The following is a 20,829-nucleotide window of genomic DNA, read 5'->3' on the forward strand; positions in this document are numbered from 1 at the left end:
GTGGCCAGCATGACTAAGCCGCTTTCTGGCAAAACCAGAGCAGCGCCGGAGCAGTACCTATTTATCTACTTGCACTTTGACGTGTTTTCGAACTGCTAGGTTGGCAGGAGCTGGAACTTAAAAATGACAGTAACAGCCAATGGCAACCAATGAGTTTCATGCCAAGTTGAACCCAGACCTCAACACTCTGCCCACTTCACCAGACTGGCTCAACATGCAATTTGTGCTCACGTGAACATAACAGGCATGCAAGCTTCATCTTCTACTTGAAGTACAGTGGAAACTCAGTTTTTGAACATAATCTGTTCCGGATGTCTGTTTTGACTTCCGAAACGTTTGAAAAACAAGGATCAAAGGGCTGTCAGCAAGTTCCATCGAGAAAAATGGAGAAACGCGCCTCAGAAGCCATTCGACTTCCAAGGTGCGTTCAAAAAACAGAAGCATTCACTTCCGGGTTTTCTGTGTTCGGCTTCCGAGACGTTCAGCAGCCGAGACGTTCAAAAACCAAGGTTTGACTATTTCAGAACAGTTACAACTGCCAGTGACACCACCGGCAGCAGGAGATGTCCAGTAGCTTGGTCAACGGCAAAGCAGGTAAAACGTTTGCTGCCATCTTTCTCCTTTCCTTGCTACTGACCCCCTTCCCACCCCCAAAGGAGGAGGGAATCCAGACCATCCCTGGAGGAGGACATGGGATCCACCAGCCCTCTGCAGATTTGCAACAGCTGGCCTGATACCAGACTTTTGGGTGGGTTGGGGAGGTTAAAAGGGGGGAGGTTATTTTTTTTTGTTTGCTAATTAGTGGGTGGAAGTATTATTTATTATCTGAGTATAATATTATTTGTTATTATTTATATGGAGGGTGGGTTGTGTTTGTTTTGCTTTCCCTTTTTTTCTTCGCTTATGGTAGTCTGTGTACAGCTGTAAGTCACTTGGGTGACAAGCGACTAATAAGTCAAACAAACAAACAAACAAACAAACATGAAACAAAGGAAGCCCTGGTCGGCTTTGTATTCAGCAGACTGGAACGGAGAATTGCTTTACAAGAGTTGATCCAAGGAACAAGGGCACAAACATTAGCACAAACAGCTTTGAGGAGCGTTTGGTACGTGAAACAACTATCTGCACATTTTCCAGAGGTGTATAAAGAGCAATTGCAAGACCTTTTCTATTTTTACAGCTGGAACCTTCATTGACTCACACGAGATGCTTTCAACTAATATCCTTTGGCACAGCAGGCACCTACATCTAACTGCTGGAAATTTTGCATCCAAAGTATTTGCACACAACTAGAAATTACAGCTTACATTACGGGTTAGATTTTAGTTTATACCCATAAGAGACAAGCGCAAATGTATCCCTATCGTGTTTTATGACTTTCTTGGTACTATATGTGAGCTGGAACTGGTCTGTGACCGAAATAATAAATTCATTCATAAGAGAAAATCAAACTTAGTTTATGGTATCATAGCTGCCTACTGTGGAAACAAGATTTATCTTCGGCCCAGTATACCTGAAGGAGCGTCTTCACCCCCATCGTTCAGCCCGGACACTGAGGTCCAGCACCGAGGGCCTTCTGGCAGTTCCCTCCCTGTGAGAAGTGAGGTTAGAGGGAACCAGACAGGGGGCCTTCTCAGTAGTGGCGCCCACCCTGTGGAATGCCCTCCCATCAGATGTCAAGGAAATAAACAACTATCTTACTTTTAGAAGACATCTGAAGGCAGTCCTGTTTAGGGAATGTTTTAATGTTTGACCATGTTTTTAATATTCTGCTGGGAGCTGCCCAGTGTGGCTGGGGAAACCCAGCCAGATGGGCAGGGTATAAATAGCTTATTTATTATTATTATTACAGTGGTGCCCCGCAAGATGAATGCCTTGCAAGACGGAAAACTCGCTAGACGAAAGAGTTTTCCGTTTTGGAGGTGCTTCGCAAAACGAATTTCCTATGGGCTTGCTTCGCAAGACGACAATGTCTTGCGAGTTCCTGCTGTTTTTTCCCCTTCCCCCCCTTTTTCTAAGCCGCTAAGCCGCTTATCAGCTGATCCGATCAGCAGATAAGCCGCTAAAAGCCGATAATAGCGCTAATCCGCTAATCCGTCAATGGGCTTGCTTCGCAAGACGAAAAAACCGCTAGACGAAGAGAATCACAGAACGGATTCTTTTCGTCTTGTGAGGCACCACTGTAGTATTATTATTATTATTATTATTATTATTATTATTATTATTATTTGTTATTGACACATTTTGTGGACAAATTGTGTAGCTGTCTGTCCCACTTTACCATTCATCGCTGCCGCCACCCTCAAATTTTGAGGGCAGGAGTAAAGGCCCTGAGCTCAGAAAGCAGGAATCTCAAATATAGGCTATGTGTTTCTGTATGTCGGATGGGTAATCCCCGGCCCTGCAGATGTTATGGGGTTCCTAAGTTCCACCAGCCAAGGTAATGGCAGTGGAAACCCAACACCACCTGGAAGGGCATGGATTAGCCATCCCTGCTTGGAAGGTACAGGAAGCAGCTTTTCCACTCCACCCAAGCTTCATGACTCGAATTCTTCACCAAACTCTTTGTTGTGCTAAACTATTATATAAAAAAACCCCTCCATTACATGAGGGACCTTTCTCCATTTCACTCACCTCAAAGGAAGCTGCCTGCTGCCTCCCACCCAGCACAGAGAGCACCAACATTACATCACTACGAAAAACTCTCCATGGAGCCATGTCAGTCCAATTACCAGTGAGTCCTGCTCTTTCCCGGCGCATCAAATATTTGACCACCCCAGTTGTTGTCCTGCCTGACCTTACTCGGGTCTCCTTCTACAATGTCTACCAGCTTTTCAGGCTGCCCTCAGCTGGCTTCCTTTCCAGCCCTGCAAATTCCACAACAGAGAAGAGCTTTGTTTTAGGAGGTTCACATTCACAGCTTTGTCTGCTGCCACAAAACGATCCCTCAAGCTGCAGATCAAGCTTTCCAGCAGCTTACACATTCTTCAAGAGCTAGATTTCTTGTGCATACAGATCACTTTTTACAGGACCCACCCTAAAGAGCTGCTCTTATATACATATTGCACAGCTCTAACAGGCTCTGTTTTTATTTGGATAGTTGAGTTTAAATAATTAAATGTTACTCTTGCAACTAAACTGAAGTTCTATTTTAAGAAACATACTCTGTGAAGACAGAGCACCCAGACAGTTAATTATTTCACATTACTTTCATTAGCTGTCAATGCATAAAACAATGAGTTTTTCAGTTAACACAATGGTTTAGGAAAAACTTACTTTCTTTAGTCAGACAATAAGTTTATAGCCAGTATTTTAAACACATTTTGATTGTGGGACCATCATTTTAATCCAGAAAGAAAACTAAAAGGTATAAACAAGTAGATTACTAATGAGTTAATAACATCAATTAGAGCTTTAGAATGGAAAATAAAAAGTTATTATTTCCAAGTTATATTTTGCAAGTAGAATATCTGTGGTTAAAATGTGTATTCTTCTGAAAATAAACTTTACAGAGCCTAAGCTGGTGATTTGGCAGTGATTAATAATAACTTTATATGGAATATTAAAAATTCAGTAATAAAAGCCAAAATAATTCAAACCAACTAAAATGAAGGAGGGTTGTCGTTTCCTGATTTGAGAGCTATTGTCGGGCAAACTGTCTGGTTTGAATTGCTGAATGGTACTATCAACCAGGTAAGGGAAGAAAAAAACTAGAGAAATGCTCTGTGGAATCCCCCCAAACACATTCTGTGACTCTGTCCACTCACCCCTCCCAAGAGGTGGGCAGGGTTTGCGACACCGTGCGGGGTTACCTGGCCAGGTGACACTCACCTGGCTACAGGGTGGCCGTCACTCTACCCCCATCTCGGCAAGACAATGGGCTGCCAGCTGGGGGTGGGGTGAGGCCTCTTCCCCCGGCAGCGGGGGTTGTATTGGGGTCTGTGGGGGTGGTTGCTGTTGTCGTTGTCATTGACACAAAGGTTAGAAAACTGGAGGAAGAGTCCCAACAGTATTTTTCTAACTTTGGGAGAAACCAAACTGTGCCCATCAGTCCCATCTCCTGTACTATTTCTTCCATTTTAACAAAAATGGGACTATATAGGGTGATTTGCTAACTGGATTGGAAACCAGAAGAAAAAAAAGATCCATACGCCAAATAAGGGAACGTTTGGGTGAAATCAAATTCATATTATATGGCTTTCAAATTGGAGATTTTTAAAATGGTTGTGAACTCGTAGAGAAGGACTAAGGCAGCTAAATAACTTTGTACAATGGTACCTCCGGCTGCGGACAGGATCCATCCCGGAGCTCCGGTTGGATCCTGAGGTTTCCGCAACCGGAGGGACTGCTTCTGCGCATGTGCGCAGGGTGGTGGAGTGCTTCTACACATTCACGCGGCATGGTAGAGCACTTCTGTGCATGTGCGTGGGATGAAACCCAGAAAAATACTTCCATGTTTGCCGCGTTCGCATCCTGAAGGATACGCAACTGGAGGTGTGCGTTTCCAGAGGTACCACTGTACTCGTATCTTCAATATTGTACCATTAGAAAAGATAAATTAGAACTGCTTTCCGCCATTATTATTTTTCTCTCCAAGGAACAGTACATTTTCAATACATTCATCACAGGGCACAGTGACCCTACTCATATGCTGTGTGCATGTTTGCTCGGAAGCCAAAGCCAACTGCAGGTTCCTGGGTATATATATTTACTCCCAGCTGCAAAGCACATTACCAACTTCATGTAAAAACCATGCTGTTTCCCGCATGAAAGCGACTTCCGTGTAGGAAATCGGTAACAAGCAAAGGGGTCTTCAAAAAGCAATCTGATGGGATCACCAGAAATGGCCTTGGTAGTAAGAGTGGCATTTGGACACAAAATGGAGCCACAATTTCATGCTGTGTGGACACAGGCCTAAATAAGCCTGAGCGAAGGGTCAGGGTCATGTGCTCCCACCCCCCTCTTCCTATTGTGTGGCCGGGAGAAGTTTGTAAGAATTTACCGTATTTTTCGCCCTATAGGACGCACCGGCCCATAGGACGCACCTAATTTTTTGGGGGGGGGGAATAAAGGGGAAAAATTATTTCCCCCCCCCCCAGGCGCGGGGCTGGGGCAGGGGAAGCCTGAGCTTCCCCCGACCCCAGAAAATGCAGCTCTCCGCAAGCATGGGAGCCCAGCGCCGGGCACCCACGGCTTGCGGAGAGCTGCGCGAAGCTAAGCCTGGGCGCGCTGCGCCTCCCTGCTGTACCCCGAGCTTGTGGGGCTGGCGGTGGGGCTCTCCAGGCTTCAGCGAAAGCCTGCATTCGCCCCATAGGACGCACACACATTTCCCCTCCATTTTTGGAGGGGGGAAATTGTGTCCTATAGGACGAAAAATACGGTAGTTTCATTTTTAAAGAATCCCATCCAAGGAAGATTTACATTCAAACAAGGGTTCTGGTTTAAAACAAACATTGGGTAGTTTTAAAAGTTAGCATCATAACCCATGAGCTGGGGCTGATTTGTTATGAAATTTACCAGTTTGTATGGGGGGGGGAAAACCGTGAAAGATGTTATTTATCCGACACTGTTCAATAAAAACCCAATTAGTTCACAATTATATTTGGAGGTTTTTATGCTGAAGATATTTCTCACTGGCTAGGATGCCTCACAGCTCCCTTCCTCCTGATGCTACCCTTTTCTTCTTTAATTTCTATGACAAGGAAAGACCCAAAAAATCCCTTCTAATTTAATTGCATGGCTGTATTAAATGCTTTTTAAAAAGTAATGCAGCTACTGTAGAAACAACATTAAGACAGCAAGATGGCAGGTAAGAGCTCTGGATATGCCATATAAATCCAGTCACTGATAACTCCAAGCAACTTTTTGGTATTCCAAAATAAATGAGTCTTTGCCTACAGTACTAAAAGTCAAAGAACATACCAAACTTGGATTTCTTCACTCACTAGAACAGCCTTCTGTATGCAGAAGGATTTTGATGAGCTTTGTACGGACAAGACTTTTTTTAAAAAAAAAAAAAGCTTTGAAGTCTGCAGACCGTGTTACTTACAAGTCTTTACACTACTCGTGGGAAATAAGTTTTATTTTTAGTAAAACATTACATTTCTCTTCATCTTCTTGTGATTAAGGTGCCAGTTCCAAAATCCCTAAATCAAAAACTCAGTATGATAAAAACAGTCAACCATTCTAAAAATGCAACAGAAAAGACAAATCTCACCTGTTTATTTGCAGGCTGATTCTGAGGTAGAGATCCGGGGGCCAAGACAGGTGAACTTGTGGGGCTGCAAAGCTCAGGAAAAGGGTTCGGTATGGCAGGCAAGGAGGATGTTCTGAACTGTTCCTCCTCTTGAAGGCGTCTGTAGAACAAAAGAAGGCTTTCAGGTGGGTACCTGGTCAGTATTAGCCTCAGTTAAAGTTGGTGCAGATGTAACCCTGAGTTTTGGTTAAAGATGCCATGGTAGGGGGTAGGGAGGGAAAATCATGTTTCAGGTGGGAGGGCAGGGAAGCACACAAACATCTATCTGAAACTCAGGAAATGCCGTGCAAAATATTATTTAATTTATATACCACGGCTTCTAAGGCCAAGGACTGGTTCGATTATTCCTGTACAAAACCACTAAAATAAGACAGTACTCGTCCCATTGAACACAGATAGCAACTGAAGCAGAGGGGAAATGTCGTTCGCTTAGTTCTATTATCAGAATCCAGGACTATGTTTTTTTCTATTGAGCTACACTGGCTCACCATGTTGGTTTGCTCCAGAACTCTTTTGAGGAAGGCATTGCTCAATTGCTTCCATACCTGACTGCCATGATGCACACTGGCTGAGACCTCTGCACTTTCTGCTTTGGAGATACAGGCTGCAGTGAATTTGTTCCTGAGGCTGGCAGCTGGCCATTGTGAAGGAGTGGGGTGCTTTCTGAATGCACGTTGTAGGGGGTGTACAAACTTTCAAACGAGGAGTTCATATCATTAACTAACGCTTCCAAGTCCACATCATCATCTGAAAAGAAACAAGAAGACAGACACACTGACAGTCAGAAGCAACAAAACAGGGGCACAGCTGGCACTACTGGTACATCCTGGAGAAAGAATGTAAGGGACAGGTTTGCCCAGGTAGGTGGAACACATACTGGACTGATTCAGTTGCAAAGCTAAACCAGGATTTAGCATTTTGAGAAAGCACTCCTCTTTCTACGCACCCCACCCCTTCAACAGCACTCCTTTCGCTTCTGTTTTACGTTGACCACAGCTTGTGCTGTCATTGAACTTGGGTTAATTTTTAATATGGGTCGAAGCAATAAGGCGATTTCTAAGGTCAATAGACTGCAAGAGGGCTGGAGTGTCGCTTAGGAGCCTACCAGATCACAGCGTAGAAAGCAAAGAGACATTCCACTGCAACCTTGGGGAGCCCCCTGGGAAAACTGTTCCGTGTGGTCTGAAGGTTGGTTACTCCTGACTCAAGAGGACGGACCTCTGGAGCTATTCTCCCATTGATTTACAAAGCCCTGAACAACTTGGGCCCAGGAAACCTCAGGGATCACATGAACCTTTATATTCCAGCTCGTTCACTGAGATCATCCACAGGAGTGTCTCTGGTCATTCCCCAAGTTGGTGAGGATCGTTTGGCGACAACAAGAAATTTAGCCATTAGTCTAAAATAGTCATTGGCCCAGTCCTGTGGAACTCTCTCCCAATAGATTCAGGGGGCATCTGCTGTGCCAGCTTCTAAATGCCTGCTGAAAGCTTTTATTCCGCTTGGTCTACGCAGGCAATTAAGAGTAAACCTCCCACAATGGTTTACTGGTGCTTGCTTTTAACATTTTTGCTTTTAATTCGTTTTTCATGCTTTTAATTTGTTTTGGCTTTTAGCTTTCTACTGTTGTAAACTGATATGTTTTGTGGTTTAGCGGTTTATAAATACTTTTAAAAAATAAATATGGGGTCGCGTGTGTTTTTTGTAGCGCTCTGCTTAGAATCTTTACAACCAGGATTAAGCAGAGTTGTCAGAGATGGAGAGCAGCACAAAGTAAAAGGCAGCTGGTGGATTTGAAGCAGGTAACCAGCAGGTGGCAGTGCTTCCTTTGAAAAGTGCAGACACAATACTTGCACTTACTCTCAGGAACCAAGTATTTGTAATCCAGGACTTCATAAATACATAAATAAATAAATAAGTGATTGTTTGCACATTTTAAGCCAAACTAGCTGATATGACTGAGGAAAATAATAATAATAATAATAATAATAATAATAATAATAATAATAATAATAATTTATTATTTGTACCCCGCCCATCTGGCTGGGTTTCCCCAGCCACTCTGGGCGGCTTCCATAGAAACCAAAAAAACCCACTAAAATATCATACATTAAAAACTTCCCTGAACAGGGCTGCCTTAAGATGTCTTCTGAATGTCAGGTAGTTGTTTATCGTTTTGACATCTGATGGGAGGGCGTTCCACAGGGCAGGCGCCACTGTAGCTTTGCTTCTCGTGAACCGCCAGAAGGCCCTCGGCGCTGGACCTCGGCGTCCGGGCAGAACGATGGGGGTGGAGACGCTCCTTCAGGTATACAGGACTGAGGCCGTTTAGGGCTTTAAAGGTCAACACCAGCACTTTGAATTGTGCTCGGAAACGTACTGGGAGCCAATGTAGGTCTTTCAAGACCGGTGTTATGTGGTCTCGGCGGCTGCTCCCAGTCACCAGTCTAGCTGCCGCATTCTGGATTAGCTGTAGTTTCCGAGTCACCTTCAAAGGTAGCCCCATGCAGAGTGCATTGCAGTAGTCCAAAATAAGAGCAACTAAATTAGAATGCCAGTAAAAATTACTGAAACATTTCATAATATGCTAGTACTTGAAACACTCAAGTTTGTTCACCAAGCCTGTGTTTAGAACTGGAAATTGAAAAGGCATACAAAGGACTAAGGCTTCCCAGAGTTGGAAACCAGGCTTAAGCGAATCCGAGGCTGAGCGTCTGGCTGGGCAGAGTAAGAACAGCTCGGTCTTCTAATTCATGATGTAGCCATACCTTTGGGGAAATGTGATGCGGCATTGAACTGCATTCACACCAATGCTTCTTTGGGGTGCGGGACATGGCCATGCGAGGTGCCCCCACAGCATTTAAGAAACAAAATATGTAGGAAAAGAAACTTGGGGGGGTTCCTATTAGATACAAATGCCACTTATGAAATTAGTTGGTTTTTTTGCACTACTTTACCCATGATTTTGTTTAATAGCACTAATACCAGTCTTTGGGAACTCCACTTTGTACATCCCTCCACGAGAAGAATTATCCATTGATTCCCGCTCTCTGCTTCCTGTTTCTCGGCCAGTTACTGATCCACAAGAGGGCCCTCTCCTCTTACTCCATGATTCCCAAGCTTATTCTGGGCTCTTTGGTGGTGAGGTGCATTGTCGACAACTTTTTAAATGTCTAAAGGCACAGTGTCAACTGGATCGCCTCTAACAGGCTTGTTGGCCCTCTCAAAGAACTCTAATGGGTTACTGAGCCGGTTCTGCCCTTTGGCATGAGGGATAGGGAGCCAATGGCTAGGAGATGGGAGTTTCTCATCCCTGTTCTATACGCTTAGCAATTCTACTAACAATGCCTTCCACTAGTTTACCCAGAACAGACACTAAGCTATCAAGTCTTTAAGTTTCAGGACTCTCCCCAGATCTTTTTTTAAAAACAAAAAACAAAAATTGGAGTTACATTGGGCACTTGGCAATCCTGAATTAGAGAGGCTGGTCTTAAGATATTTTTGTTAGAAGATCAGCAATTTCACACTTGAGTCCTTTGAGAACTCTTGGGTGGATGCCATCCGGATCTGGTGACATGCCAGTTTTTATTTTGTCAACATGGCCCAGAACTTTATCTATTGTCCCTACTATTTGCCTCAGTTTCCCAGAGTCCCTTCCTGTGAAAGTTCAAGCACATAGAAATACGCTATACAGTGGTACCTTGGGTTAAATACTTAATTTGTTCTGGAGATCCGTTCTTAACCTGAAACTGTTCTTAACCTGAAGCACCACTTTAGCTAATGGGGCCTCCTACTGCTGCTGCGCCGCCGGAGCATGATTTCTGTTCTCATCCTGAAGCAAAGTTCTTAACCCGAGGTAAGATTTCTGGGTTAGCGGAGTCTGTAACCTGAAGCGTATGTAACCTGAGGTATCACTGTATCTTCCTCTGTGAAGGGAGATGCAAACAATTCCTTCAGCTTCTCTGTAATCTCCTTATCCTCCTTTATTTGCTCCTCAAAATTCTTTTTTTAGCATCCCTTGTTCTCATTTTCTAAATGAAGCCTTCTTGATTCCAAGAGCTTCTTTGAGTCTGCTCATCTTTGCCCTTTATGCAGGGCTGGTCCAAGACATTTGGGCACCTGAGGTGGACCCCAAAATGCCATGCCACCCCTCCCCTCCCCACCAGGGAAGAAGGGGTGAGGGTAGCTGTGGACCCTGCTTCCTGAGGTGGTCACCTCACCTTGCCCTGCCTTTCTGGATCTGCAGTATACATCCTAACTGAGATCCTAATACTGCAGCTTTGGGAGAGAGTTGCCTTTCACTTTAGCCTTTCCAGTAACAGAATTTGCAGGAACAGTGCAAGGTGGCATGTAAAATACTTTCAAAAATGCTAACACATGGCACCGTTGAGGCACCTGAGCAGCGCTGCAATTGTTGTGCTGTTCAGAAAACCCTTTTGTCTCAGTTCTTGCGTCCAAACTAGAAAGGGAAGCCTCAGGAGCCATCTGCAATGGCTGCCAATTCCGAGAGCACCTACAGGCAACCGGGCCGTGTGATCCAGCCATTGCCACACCCTGCTATCAGGCAAGTCTGGAGCTGCCACTGCTCACAGCAGGAAGATGAGGCGCTGTTCTCTGATAGGAGGAGCAAGGAATTCCCCCTTCCAGGTTTTTTGTTGTTTTTTTGCCTTTGTTCAGGAAATTGCACATAGCAGCACACATACTGCCACGAGGGTGAACTCTCCTTGCTGGAAACGTGGGGCAAAGAGTAGTTTAGGAGACCTTAAAGGCATGACAGCCTGCTGCTACTTTGGAAATAAATGCTTACAACAGGTACTGAATGTAAGCAGACTGTGTGATGCAGACATGTTAACCAGGACTCAGTCCCGGAAGCTAATAAGGAACGCATCATCTCTCTCCTCATTGATATGAAACCTCACACGAACTGTCTCAAAATTAAGCTCCACTTCCCAAAACCACTTGTAACAGATTATCCTAAAATCACACTGAATTAGTCCCAAACATTCTGAATTTTTCACAGATCAGCAGGTTTTCTTCCCTAAAAGGCAGCTACTGTGAGTGAGACAGCTATTGATAGACACTCCTGTTTTTGTATTTAAAAAAAAAGGGGGAGGTAAAGGACCCCTGACAGTTAAGTCCAGTCACGAACGACTCTGGGGTTGTGGTGCTCATCTCGCTTTACTGGCCGAGGGAGCCGACGTTTGTCCGCAGACAGTTTTCCTGGGTCATGTGGCCAGCATGACTAAGCTGCTTCTGGCAAAACCAGAGCAGCGCACGGAAACGCCATTTACCTTCCCGCCATTTACCTCCCCACCTATTTATTTTTTGGTGTGCTTTCATACTGCTAGGTTGGCAGGAGCCGGGACCGAGCAACGGGAGCTCACCCCATCGCGGGGATTTGAACCGCCGACCTTCCGATTGGCAAGCCCAAGGCTCAGTGGGTTACACCACAGTGGTTTACACCCGCATCCCATCCTGTTCTTGTACCACAACACAAAAGATCCAGGAGAACGTGAATTTCAACAATCAGCTTGTGGAGAAATGTTCCAATAAAGCACAGGCTGTAGTCAAAATTCATTCTTGGCTTACTGCTTGTGGTCTGGGGGAGAAAAACCATTAGCCTGAGTTTGCATGTCATGCTAAGCCAACCCAGAGCTTAGTTCTCAGTAGCATTGCAGCTCCATGGCCAGCGAAGGAGCAGAGGAGCCACAGTTCCCCCTGTGAATACCGTATTTTTCGCCCTATAGGACGCACCTAGATTTTGGGGGGCGGAAATAAAGGGAAAAAATTTATTCCCCCCCCCCCCCAGGTGCAGGGCTGGGGAAGCTCGGGCTTTGGCATCGCTCTGGGAGCTTGCGGGGCTGGAGGAGGGGAAAGCCCTCCGCCAGCCTTCTCCCGCTGTCCCCCGAGTTTGCAGGGCTGGCGACGGGGAGGAGCAGGCTTCTCCCCCCGCCAGCCTTCTAGCCAAGTCGGGGGACAGTGGCAAAGGCGCGCTGCGCCTCTCCCGCTGTCCCCTGAGTTTGCGGGGCTGGCGACGGGGCTCTCCTGAAGCCTGGAGAGCAAGAGGGGTCGGTGCGCACCGACCCCTCTCGCTCTCCAGGCTTCCGTGAAAGCCTGCATTCGCCCCATAGGACGCACACACATTTCCCCTTCATTTTTGGAGGGGAAAAGGTGCGTCCTATAGGGCGAAAAATACGGTACCCACAGGCATTTTCACTTAGCCAGGGTTTATCGTGGTGCTACATGCAAAATGGGCTGTAACGCTTCTCCCATTAGCCATGGTTAGGAGACAGAAGCATTTCCCCATGTGAATTCTTGAAGGGTGGGTGGGGGCAGATAATGTATGTATGTGCAAGCCCACATATCATAACATGCCCGCTGACCCCAAACACACACCTCACTTCCCAACCTTCGCCACATTGCACAGAGTAGGGCTGAAGGAATCTTCTTTGAACATGAGTTCATGCTTAGTATCAGGCACCAACTGCATGAAGATTCCCACTCTCTTCTCCCTGCTTAGTAGCCCACCTGGAGAAGCGTTTGCTACTTTGCAGATTTGTACTTTCTCCCAATGAAAATATTGTGCTATTGTTGAATTTGATTCCCCCCCCCCCATATGGAGAAACACAGCCAGCTAAACTCTGTTCCTCTTACCTCCTTGATGATTTAATGAGAGGCGGCTTGACTGTTCTTGGAATCCGGGTTCCACTAGATCACGTCGAGTATGTGCTGATGTCTGATCTACACTGTCCTAGCAAAAGGAAAAAAGCAGGAGATCTCGTTCAGAAATGACATGAACAACCTCTGCCTCTCAGAATATAAAGAGAACTGGTCTCTTATGGAAAATAAAGCAGCAAGCAGGGTCTGGAAACCAAGCCTGATGAGGAATGGTTGAAGGAGCTGGGAATGTTTAGCCTGGAAAAAAGGAGAATGAGAGGAGATATGAAAGCCATCTTCAAATATCTCAAGGGCTGTCGCATAGAAGAGGGAACAAGCTTGTTTTCTACTTGTTTTATTCATAAATTAACAGAAAAACCAAGAGCAAGCCTTGGCAGAATTTCAGTTACAGTTCACACACCCTACAAATCTGTGCAGATCAAGTGCTGTCGTCAGGCCTACACTGTGGACCATAAGCTAAAGGGATCTTTCCTAACAACTAACAGTTCCTGGAATCTGTCTGGAATGCCAGGGCCATATCCTGGAAGATATGAGGCAATCAAAGAGGACAGAGGAACTCTGAGCACCACAGTTAAGCTCCAGAAATGAAATGGCTTAGGCATGATGTGCAGCACTTTCCCCAAACATCTTGCTGCCTGAAGTGGAACCCAAATGTGTGTGGCCTCCTGCGCTATTCCCTTCATCTTTGTAAGTTTTCCTGATCCACAACTAGTGATGTAAGGTAAGAATATTCTCAAGAATATTCTCAGCTAGAAAATTCTCCGGAGAATATTCTCCACAAACTGTAAATTCCAATGAAAGAACCAGTTTTACAACCCACATTTAAAAAATCTAGTAAATAATAAGTCAAGCTGTGATATTGCCAGTGTAAGTAATGAATAATGATATTTTTTTTATCCAGTAACATTACTGGGCATTGTGTCATTCACCATTGGCAGTTCTGAAATGTGAGCTACAAAAAACATTTTAAAAAATGCTATTCATTTAATTTGATGAACATTTGAATTCATATGTATTTCAACTACAGTGGTGCCTTGGTTTACAAACTTAATCCGTTCCAGAAGTCCGTTCTTAAACCAAAATCGTTCTTAAACCGAGGTGTGCTTTCTTTGATGAGACCTCCCGCCGCTGGTGCCCTTCCACCGTTCAGATTCCATTCTTAGACAGAGGTAAAATTCTTAAACTGGGACACTATTTTTGTTTTGCGGAGTTTGTAAACCAAATCGTTCTTAAACCGGGCTGTTCTTAGACCGAGGTACCACTGTACTGAGTTTCCTCATACCAAACCTTAACATGTCAATTATTGGTGCCATCACCAGTGGATATTCTCCTATTTTAAATGAAAATTTTCTAATATTCTCATTAAACGAGAATATTCTCCAAAAGATTATTCTTGAGAATTTAACATCACTACCCACAACCATTAGGCATTGCATGTGACCTTTCACAACCTAGGTTAAAATTGAACCTGGCGCACTAAAAAAAACAAAACAAAATACAAAAACAAAACAAAATACCACAGTGAGCTGCTCAATGCAAGTTTTGAAGTGTGCTCAGTTTCATTTGAGTCTGGGTTGGTCACAGGCAACACTAAACCTCCACAGAGAAGCAGGACACTCATTATCCCAGAGGCTCACCCCCTAAATCCAGATTTCAGTTGTACACTGAAATGTGCCTTAATTTTCTCCTCAGAAAATGCAGTTTATTTTGCCTGAGGAGGTTTTGTACTGTGCTCACACATTCACCTACGTATCATTTCACCGTCTATTTATACAAGGTGTTTAAAGACAAATAACAGCAGGTTGCCAACTGCAACAGCAATCTAGGTGGACATAGGAGCAAGGTCAGAAGATTAGAAAGTGTTCTGTGTCGTGCCCAATCCCTGCCGAGGCTGCAAATATTCTGTGCGCAGAGAGACCAGGCTTGCAATATCTCGCCATATATTTATACTTGGGGAAATGAATACTGTCTTCCTTCTAGCAATAAAGATTTTTAGTCAAAACTCAAGGGATGCCGGCATTTGACTTCACTCCTGCAGTGAGTTAAACGCTATTTCAGACCCTACTTTTAAAACATTACCCACTATAAAATAAATTCACATCGCCCATTTGATCCAATTATACAAGACAACTTCAAGAAAATAACTGACACAAGGGAAACAGGTGGTTTTAGACCATGGGTAGGCAAACTAAGGCCCGGGGGCCAGATCCAGCCCAATCGCCTTCTCAATCCAGCCTGCGGATGGTCAGGGAACCAGCGTATTTTTACATGAGTAGAATGTGTCCTTTTATTTAAAATGCATAGGAATTCGAGGGGCATAGGAATTCGTTCACCCCCCAATATATATAGATAGATAGATAGATAGATAGATAGATAGATAGATAGATAGATAGATAGTCTGGCCCCTCACAAGGTCTGAGGGACAGTGGACTGGCCCCCTGCTGAAAAAGTTTGCTGACCCCTGTTTTAGACCAAGTGACCAGTAGCAGCTTCCAGATATTTCAGCTTTAAGGTGAGGGTTTGTTGCACTACTCTGCAGCATAGCTGTCAAGTGTCCCTTATTTGAAGGGACAGTCCCTTATTCCAGCGCTGTCCCTTATTGATGGATGTCCCTTAAATGTCCCTTAAATTTCAGAGGAAGCAGCTCCTCTCCCTCCCTCCCTGCCGGCCAGGGAGGAGGGAGGCTCCAACTGTGTTGCTTGGCTGTGTTGCTCACCCAATAAGAAGTCTAAGAACGACTGGGGGGTGGAGCTTGCATGCCTTGTGTGTGGCTAGTTAATGCAAGCTGAGGGGGGTTTTGAATGCTGGACGCCATTTTGTTGCACGTGCTGCTGCAAACTTTGCAGTGCAAAGCCAGGCCGGGGAGCCATCTTAAGTTGAGACTGCATAGGCCTTGTGGTGCATGTGATTCAGATTCTGTTCAGTTGAACCTCTGGTTACAAAGTTGGTTGGACAGTGTTCTCGAAGCTACCAGCATGAGTTTGACCAGACTGCAGGAGGACAGGAAGACTGGAGTGCCTGGAACAGGTGAGGCTGCAGGTCCCTTATTTTCAAGGCTGCTGGCCCCTTATTTTCAAATCTGTAAGTTGACAGCTATGCTCTGCAGAGCACCTTTGCAAAGCATGGTCCTGATGACCCCACGCTCCTGATGACTTTCCCCTGAAGGGATGCAGTCACCAGCTTAAACCCAAAAATGGTGCCTCACCTCTGGTTTAAATTTTTAAAAATGAAGGCATGTGCTGTGGTCAAAAACATATGTGCTTCCTAGGGCTAGTCATCGAGGGGGGTGGGAGTACAGCTTGAGTTTTCTTTTATTTGACTAATATCAATTCCAATTGCCCAATTTGACTCAATTTGTAAACGAGATGCAGAAAGTAGTTTTGAATCATTTTGATGAGGTGGCAAACAGCAACAGTTGTCACTGTGCTTTCTCCACAATTGTGTATGTCTGGTTTTAAAGTACAGTGGTACCTCGGGTTAAGAACTTAATTCGTTCTGGAGGTCCGTTCTTAACCTGAAACTGTTCTTAACCTGAAGCACCACTTTAGCTAATGGGGCCTCCTGCTGCCACCACACAGCCGGAGCACGATTTCTGTTCTCATCCTGAAGCAAAGTTCTTAATCCGAGGTACTATTTCTGGGTTAGTGGAGTCTGTAACCTGAAGCGTCTGTAACCCGAGGTACCACTGTACTGCTTTACTTATACAGAAGCAATTACTCCGTTTGGGAAAAGAAAATGGTCTATCAAGAACATGGAATGCATTGCTAAAAGTCTACAGTCACTCTACTCAAAACCCACACCAAATATTTATTTAAAGAAGGAATAAGGTACTGGAATTCCAAAAAGGTAACTTCTTATTTGCCTTGTTTAGGGAATAGAGAAACAGCTGCATTTCTAACTAATGCCGAATGACAGAGATGGTACTGAAGAAGAGGAGATATTAATTTTAATTAAAATGTTGTAATAGGAAAAAAATTGAAATGCATGAGAGATGTATATTAGCTTGAGAATAAACTCAAAGCTGAACATGAAATTCACCCTTCAGTATATGCCCTCGAAATTACACAAAGCTATTGTTTCCATTTATCAACAAGCTTTCAAAAGGTTTTCTTAAAAAGATGGAATCTGCCATTAGACCGTTTTATAGTAAAATTCACCTACAGTTGTCCTATATGACTTGTGGACTAAAAAACCCAAAGACAGTCTACAAAAACATCAACAACACAATTTCTGCTACCTGCCTCGAACCCACCATTTAGGTCTCCAAAACCACCAGCCATCAAAGCCTTCCCTCTGCTTCTCAATTCTCCCAGCCTTTGTGTCTGTTCTTAAAGCGTTTTGTTCTTGCTTCACTTCAGCCTGAACCCAGGGTTAAGATCAGAACTCGAGCATCTTTCCCCAAAAATCTTGCAAGGATAGAACAGGAAGCAAAGGCAGTACCAATCGGTAGCCAAAGCTTGTAGGGAGAGTGTCAGGAAACCAGCTGAAGGTCAGAATGAGCTTAGGCTTAGAAGAGATGTTAAAAATAACAAAAAGGTATTCTGAAGCTTTGTTCAGAGCAGGAGGAAGAACTGGGAAATGGTAGCTCCACTGCATCAAGAAATAAGAGGGTGACTTACACCTGGCTTGACACAACCATAGATGTGAAAAAGCCTAGGGGATCTACTAAACCACAAGCTAAACACGTTAGCAGCTGAAAAGGCAAAAACTATGGTAGGCTGCATCAAGTGAAGTACAGTGGTCCAGATCATGATATCCCTCTGTACTTCTTCAGACAGAGCTCACTTGGAATACTGTGTCCAGCTCTGAGCACCACAGTTTAGGAAGGATATTGACCAACTAGAATGTGTCCAGAGGAAAAGCAACAAAGATGGTCACCAAGCCTTATGAAGAAAGACTGAAGGCTCTAGTTACGTTTAGTCTGGGGGAAAACACAATTAAGGGGTGAGATTGTGTTGTCAATATTTTGTTGGGAGTTTCCCTGAGTGGCAGGGCTAACCCTGTCAGATGGGCGCCACATAAATAATAAAATTATTACCGTATTTTTTGCACCATAACACTCACTTTTTTCCTCCTAGAAAGTAAGGGGAAATGTCTGTGCGTGTTATGGAGCGAATGCCTGCGGGTGGCAGGGGGGATCTGCTGCAGTTGTGAGCAGAGGATCCATGGTTCCCCTTCCTTCCCTCCTCCGTGGTTACAAAGCATGGATCCACATGGATCCTCAGGATTTTTGCATTGGGCTACTCCAAACTCACTGTCAGATCACATGTCTGTGGCCACAGCATGAACCACAAAAATCATATATCCACTATTTCGTTTAGAATATTTTTTTTCTTGTTTTCCTCCTCTAAAAGCTACGTGCGTGTTATGGTCTGGTGCGTGTTATAGAGCGAAAAATACGGTATACTTAATATGATAGCAGTACTGTACTCAAATACCTGAAGCGCTGTCACATTGATGGAGTGGTTGTTTATGCTGCTCCAGAGGACAGGACCCTAACCAACAGGTTCAACTTACAAGAAAAGGGGTTTAAACTAAACATTAAAAGGTAAAGGACCTCTGACAGTTAAGTACAGTTGCAGACAACTCTGGGGTTGTGGCACTCATCTCGCTTTACAGGCCAAGGGAGCCAGCGTTTGTCCGTAGTCAGTTCTTCTGGGTCATGTGGCCAGCATGACTAAGCCACTTCTGGCGCAATGGAACACCGAAACCAGAGCAGCGCACGGAAATGTCATTTACCTTCCTGCCAGAGCGGTACCTGTTTATCTACTTGCACTCTGACGTGCTTTCGAACTGCTAGGTGGGCAGGAGCAGGGACCGAGCAACGGGAGCTCACCCCGTTGTGGGGACTCGAACTGCTGACCTTCTGATCGGCAAGCCCAAGGCTTAGTGGTTTAGACCACAGCGCCACCCGTGTCCCTAAACTAGACATTAGGAAGAGGTTATTGACCCTGCAAACATCTAGGCAGGGGAACAGTGTTCTTGGGGAGGTGGGCTGTCTTTCCTGAGGAACTTTAAAGCAACGATTGGAAGGTCACTTATCAAGAATGCTGTAGCCATGTATCTCCTGTATTGCAAGGGGACTGGGATATATGCAGCCTCCAGCTCTTATGATTCTACAACAATACTGCCTGATCTCTAAACCATGGTTATAGAGAGGAAGAGGCTTGTAGACCTACGTCCTCCCTTCAGCTTTTGAGTGCAAATTCTTTGCACACATGGTTTCATTTTTCAGTTGACCGTGAGACTGTGCATTACTTCTACACCAGTGCCTACAAACCCTTGTTTGCTCCAAACTGCAACGTCTGCAGCTTCTGTGGACTGGCAAAAGCCATGCTGGCTAGGAAAAAGTCCAGTGCAGAAGCAAAAGACTACCAGGCCCCATAATTAGGCAAAAAGAAGGGGAGAATGTGAGAGAGGGAGGGAGAGAAGCAAAGTACAGGCAAATCTGAACAGCCCTCCCAACAGTCTTTATGACTTGCACTGCCACAAAGAGCTAATCTTCAGGAAAGGGCTATTTTTCAAATTCAAAGAAAAAGCTCATTGAAGGAAAGCAAATAAATGTGGATAAAAGTTCTAAGCAGACATTGCACACACTGAATAAGTACTTTTACAGTAATTTTCTGTTGTCTTCTGAATCCAAAACTAATCAAAGCTATCCATCTAAAATAAGAACCAAATTAAATGCAAGCTACATATATAGAGGGGAAAGACTAAGAGAGCCCGCACCAACAAGGAACAGAAGTTATCATGAACTGGCACTATTCTCCTCTTGGCAGGCGAGCCCTTCACACTGCCAGTTGCCTCCAAAATTCGCAGGGAGTACTTCATTTTCTACTCCTCTGCAACAGCTCATTTTGTTCTTTTGTTCCCTCCCCCCTCAATTTGGGCTATTGACACACTTGAAACAAAAGGAAATTACTGCAATGCTCTGGAAAGAAATACATTCCAGCACTTCTGCAGAAGCAACTACAATGGCTCTTTTAATACTCCGTGAACACACTGAAACTGCTGCCTTAACTTTCCTCCAAGTTCACGAGGCTCCCGCAATTACCAGTGTGGTTTTGGGGAGAGACGTTTCCTTGTGTGCTGTTACTAACGAGCCCCTGCGCACTCGAAACAAGGGAAAGCTAATCGATTTCAGCCCTCCCCAACTTTCCTGACAAAGGCTAGTTAAAGCATTTGTTATGCCATTTGACGTTATCTATACATGGAGCAATGCTGTACTGTCGCAGCTATCAAATTCAGTGCCTCAAGAAGAAAAATGAGGAAAACTGTGAGATATCACTACCACTTATATATTTACTTAATATATATACAGTGGTGCCCCGCAAGACGAATGCCTTGCAAGACGAAAAACTCGCTAGACGAAAGGGTTTTGCGGTTTTTGAGCTGCTTCACAAGACGAATTTCTCTATGGGCTTGCTTCGCAAGACGAAAACGTCTTGCAAGTTTGTTTCCTTTTTCTTAACACCGTTAATACAGTTAATTAATACGTTAATCTTTTCATTTTTCTTAACACTGTTAATACAGTTGCAACTTGACTTCGAGGAGCAACTCATAGAACGCGGTGTGGTAGCCTTTTTTGAGGTTTTTGGTGATTTTTGAAGCTTTTCCAAAACTTTCCCGACACCATGCTTCGCAAGACGAAAAAACTCGCGGAACGAATTAATTTCGTCTTGCGAGGCACCACTGTATCACCAATAACAATATCTAACGAGGGATGTATCAAGTACGTTAAGTAAGCTTGCAGTACCCAAATGACCCTCCATGAAAATATTCCCAGGGTAAACCATTTGGGAAAGTGGGGCCTCGTGACAGGAACAGGGTCAGCTTATTCTCTGCCCGTTCGAATTTCAGTAGGCCAGCAATTTACAAAGTGGACAAAACACTTC

General features: G+C 44.5%; 1 protein-coding gene across 18 annotated transcripts in view; it reads right to left on the reverse strand.

Annotated features, from left to right (window-relative positions):
* GRB10 (growth factor receptor bound protein 10) overlaps nucleotides 1–20,829 on the reverse strand; it is a 99,352-nt gene that overhangs the window by 36,366 nt on the left and 42,157 nt on the right. For 11 of the 18 annotated variants that reach the window (XM_083473187.1, XM_083473177.1, XM_083473190.1 and 8 more), the window contains exons 3-5: nucleotides 12,911–13,007; nucleotides 6,802–7,003; nucleotides 6,218–6,356 (exon numbers count right to left, since the gene is read on the reverse strand). In XM_083473187.1, the coding sequence (XP_083329313.1) occupies nucleotides 6,218–6,356; nucleotides 6,802–7,003; nucleotides 12,911–13,007 (438 nt within the window). The remainder of the gene's footprint in view (nucleotides 1–6,217; nucleotides 6,357–6,801; nucleotides 7,004–12,910; nucleotides 13,008–20,829) is intronic. The other 7 variants (XM_083473184.1, XM_083473179.1, XM_083473182.1 and 4 more) reach the window with 1 other exon arrangement.

This window comes from Podarcis liolepis, assembly GCF_965112155.1.
Source record: "Podarcis liolepis genome assembly, chromosome: 13".
NCBI classification, from domain to species: domain Eukaryota; kingdom Metazoa; phylum Chordata; class Lepidosauria; order Squamata; family Lacertidae; genus Podarcis; species Podarcis liolepis.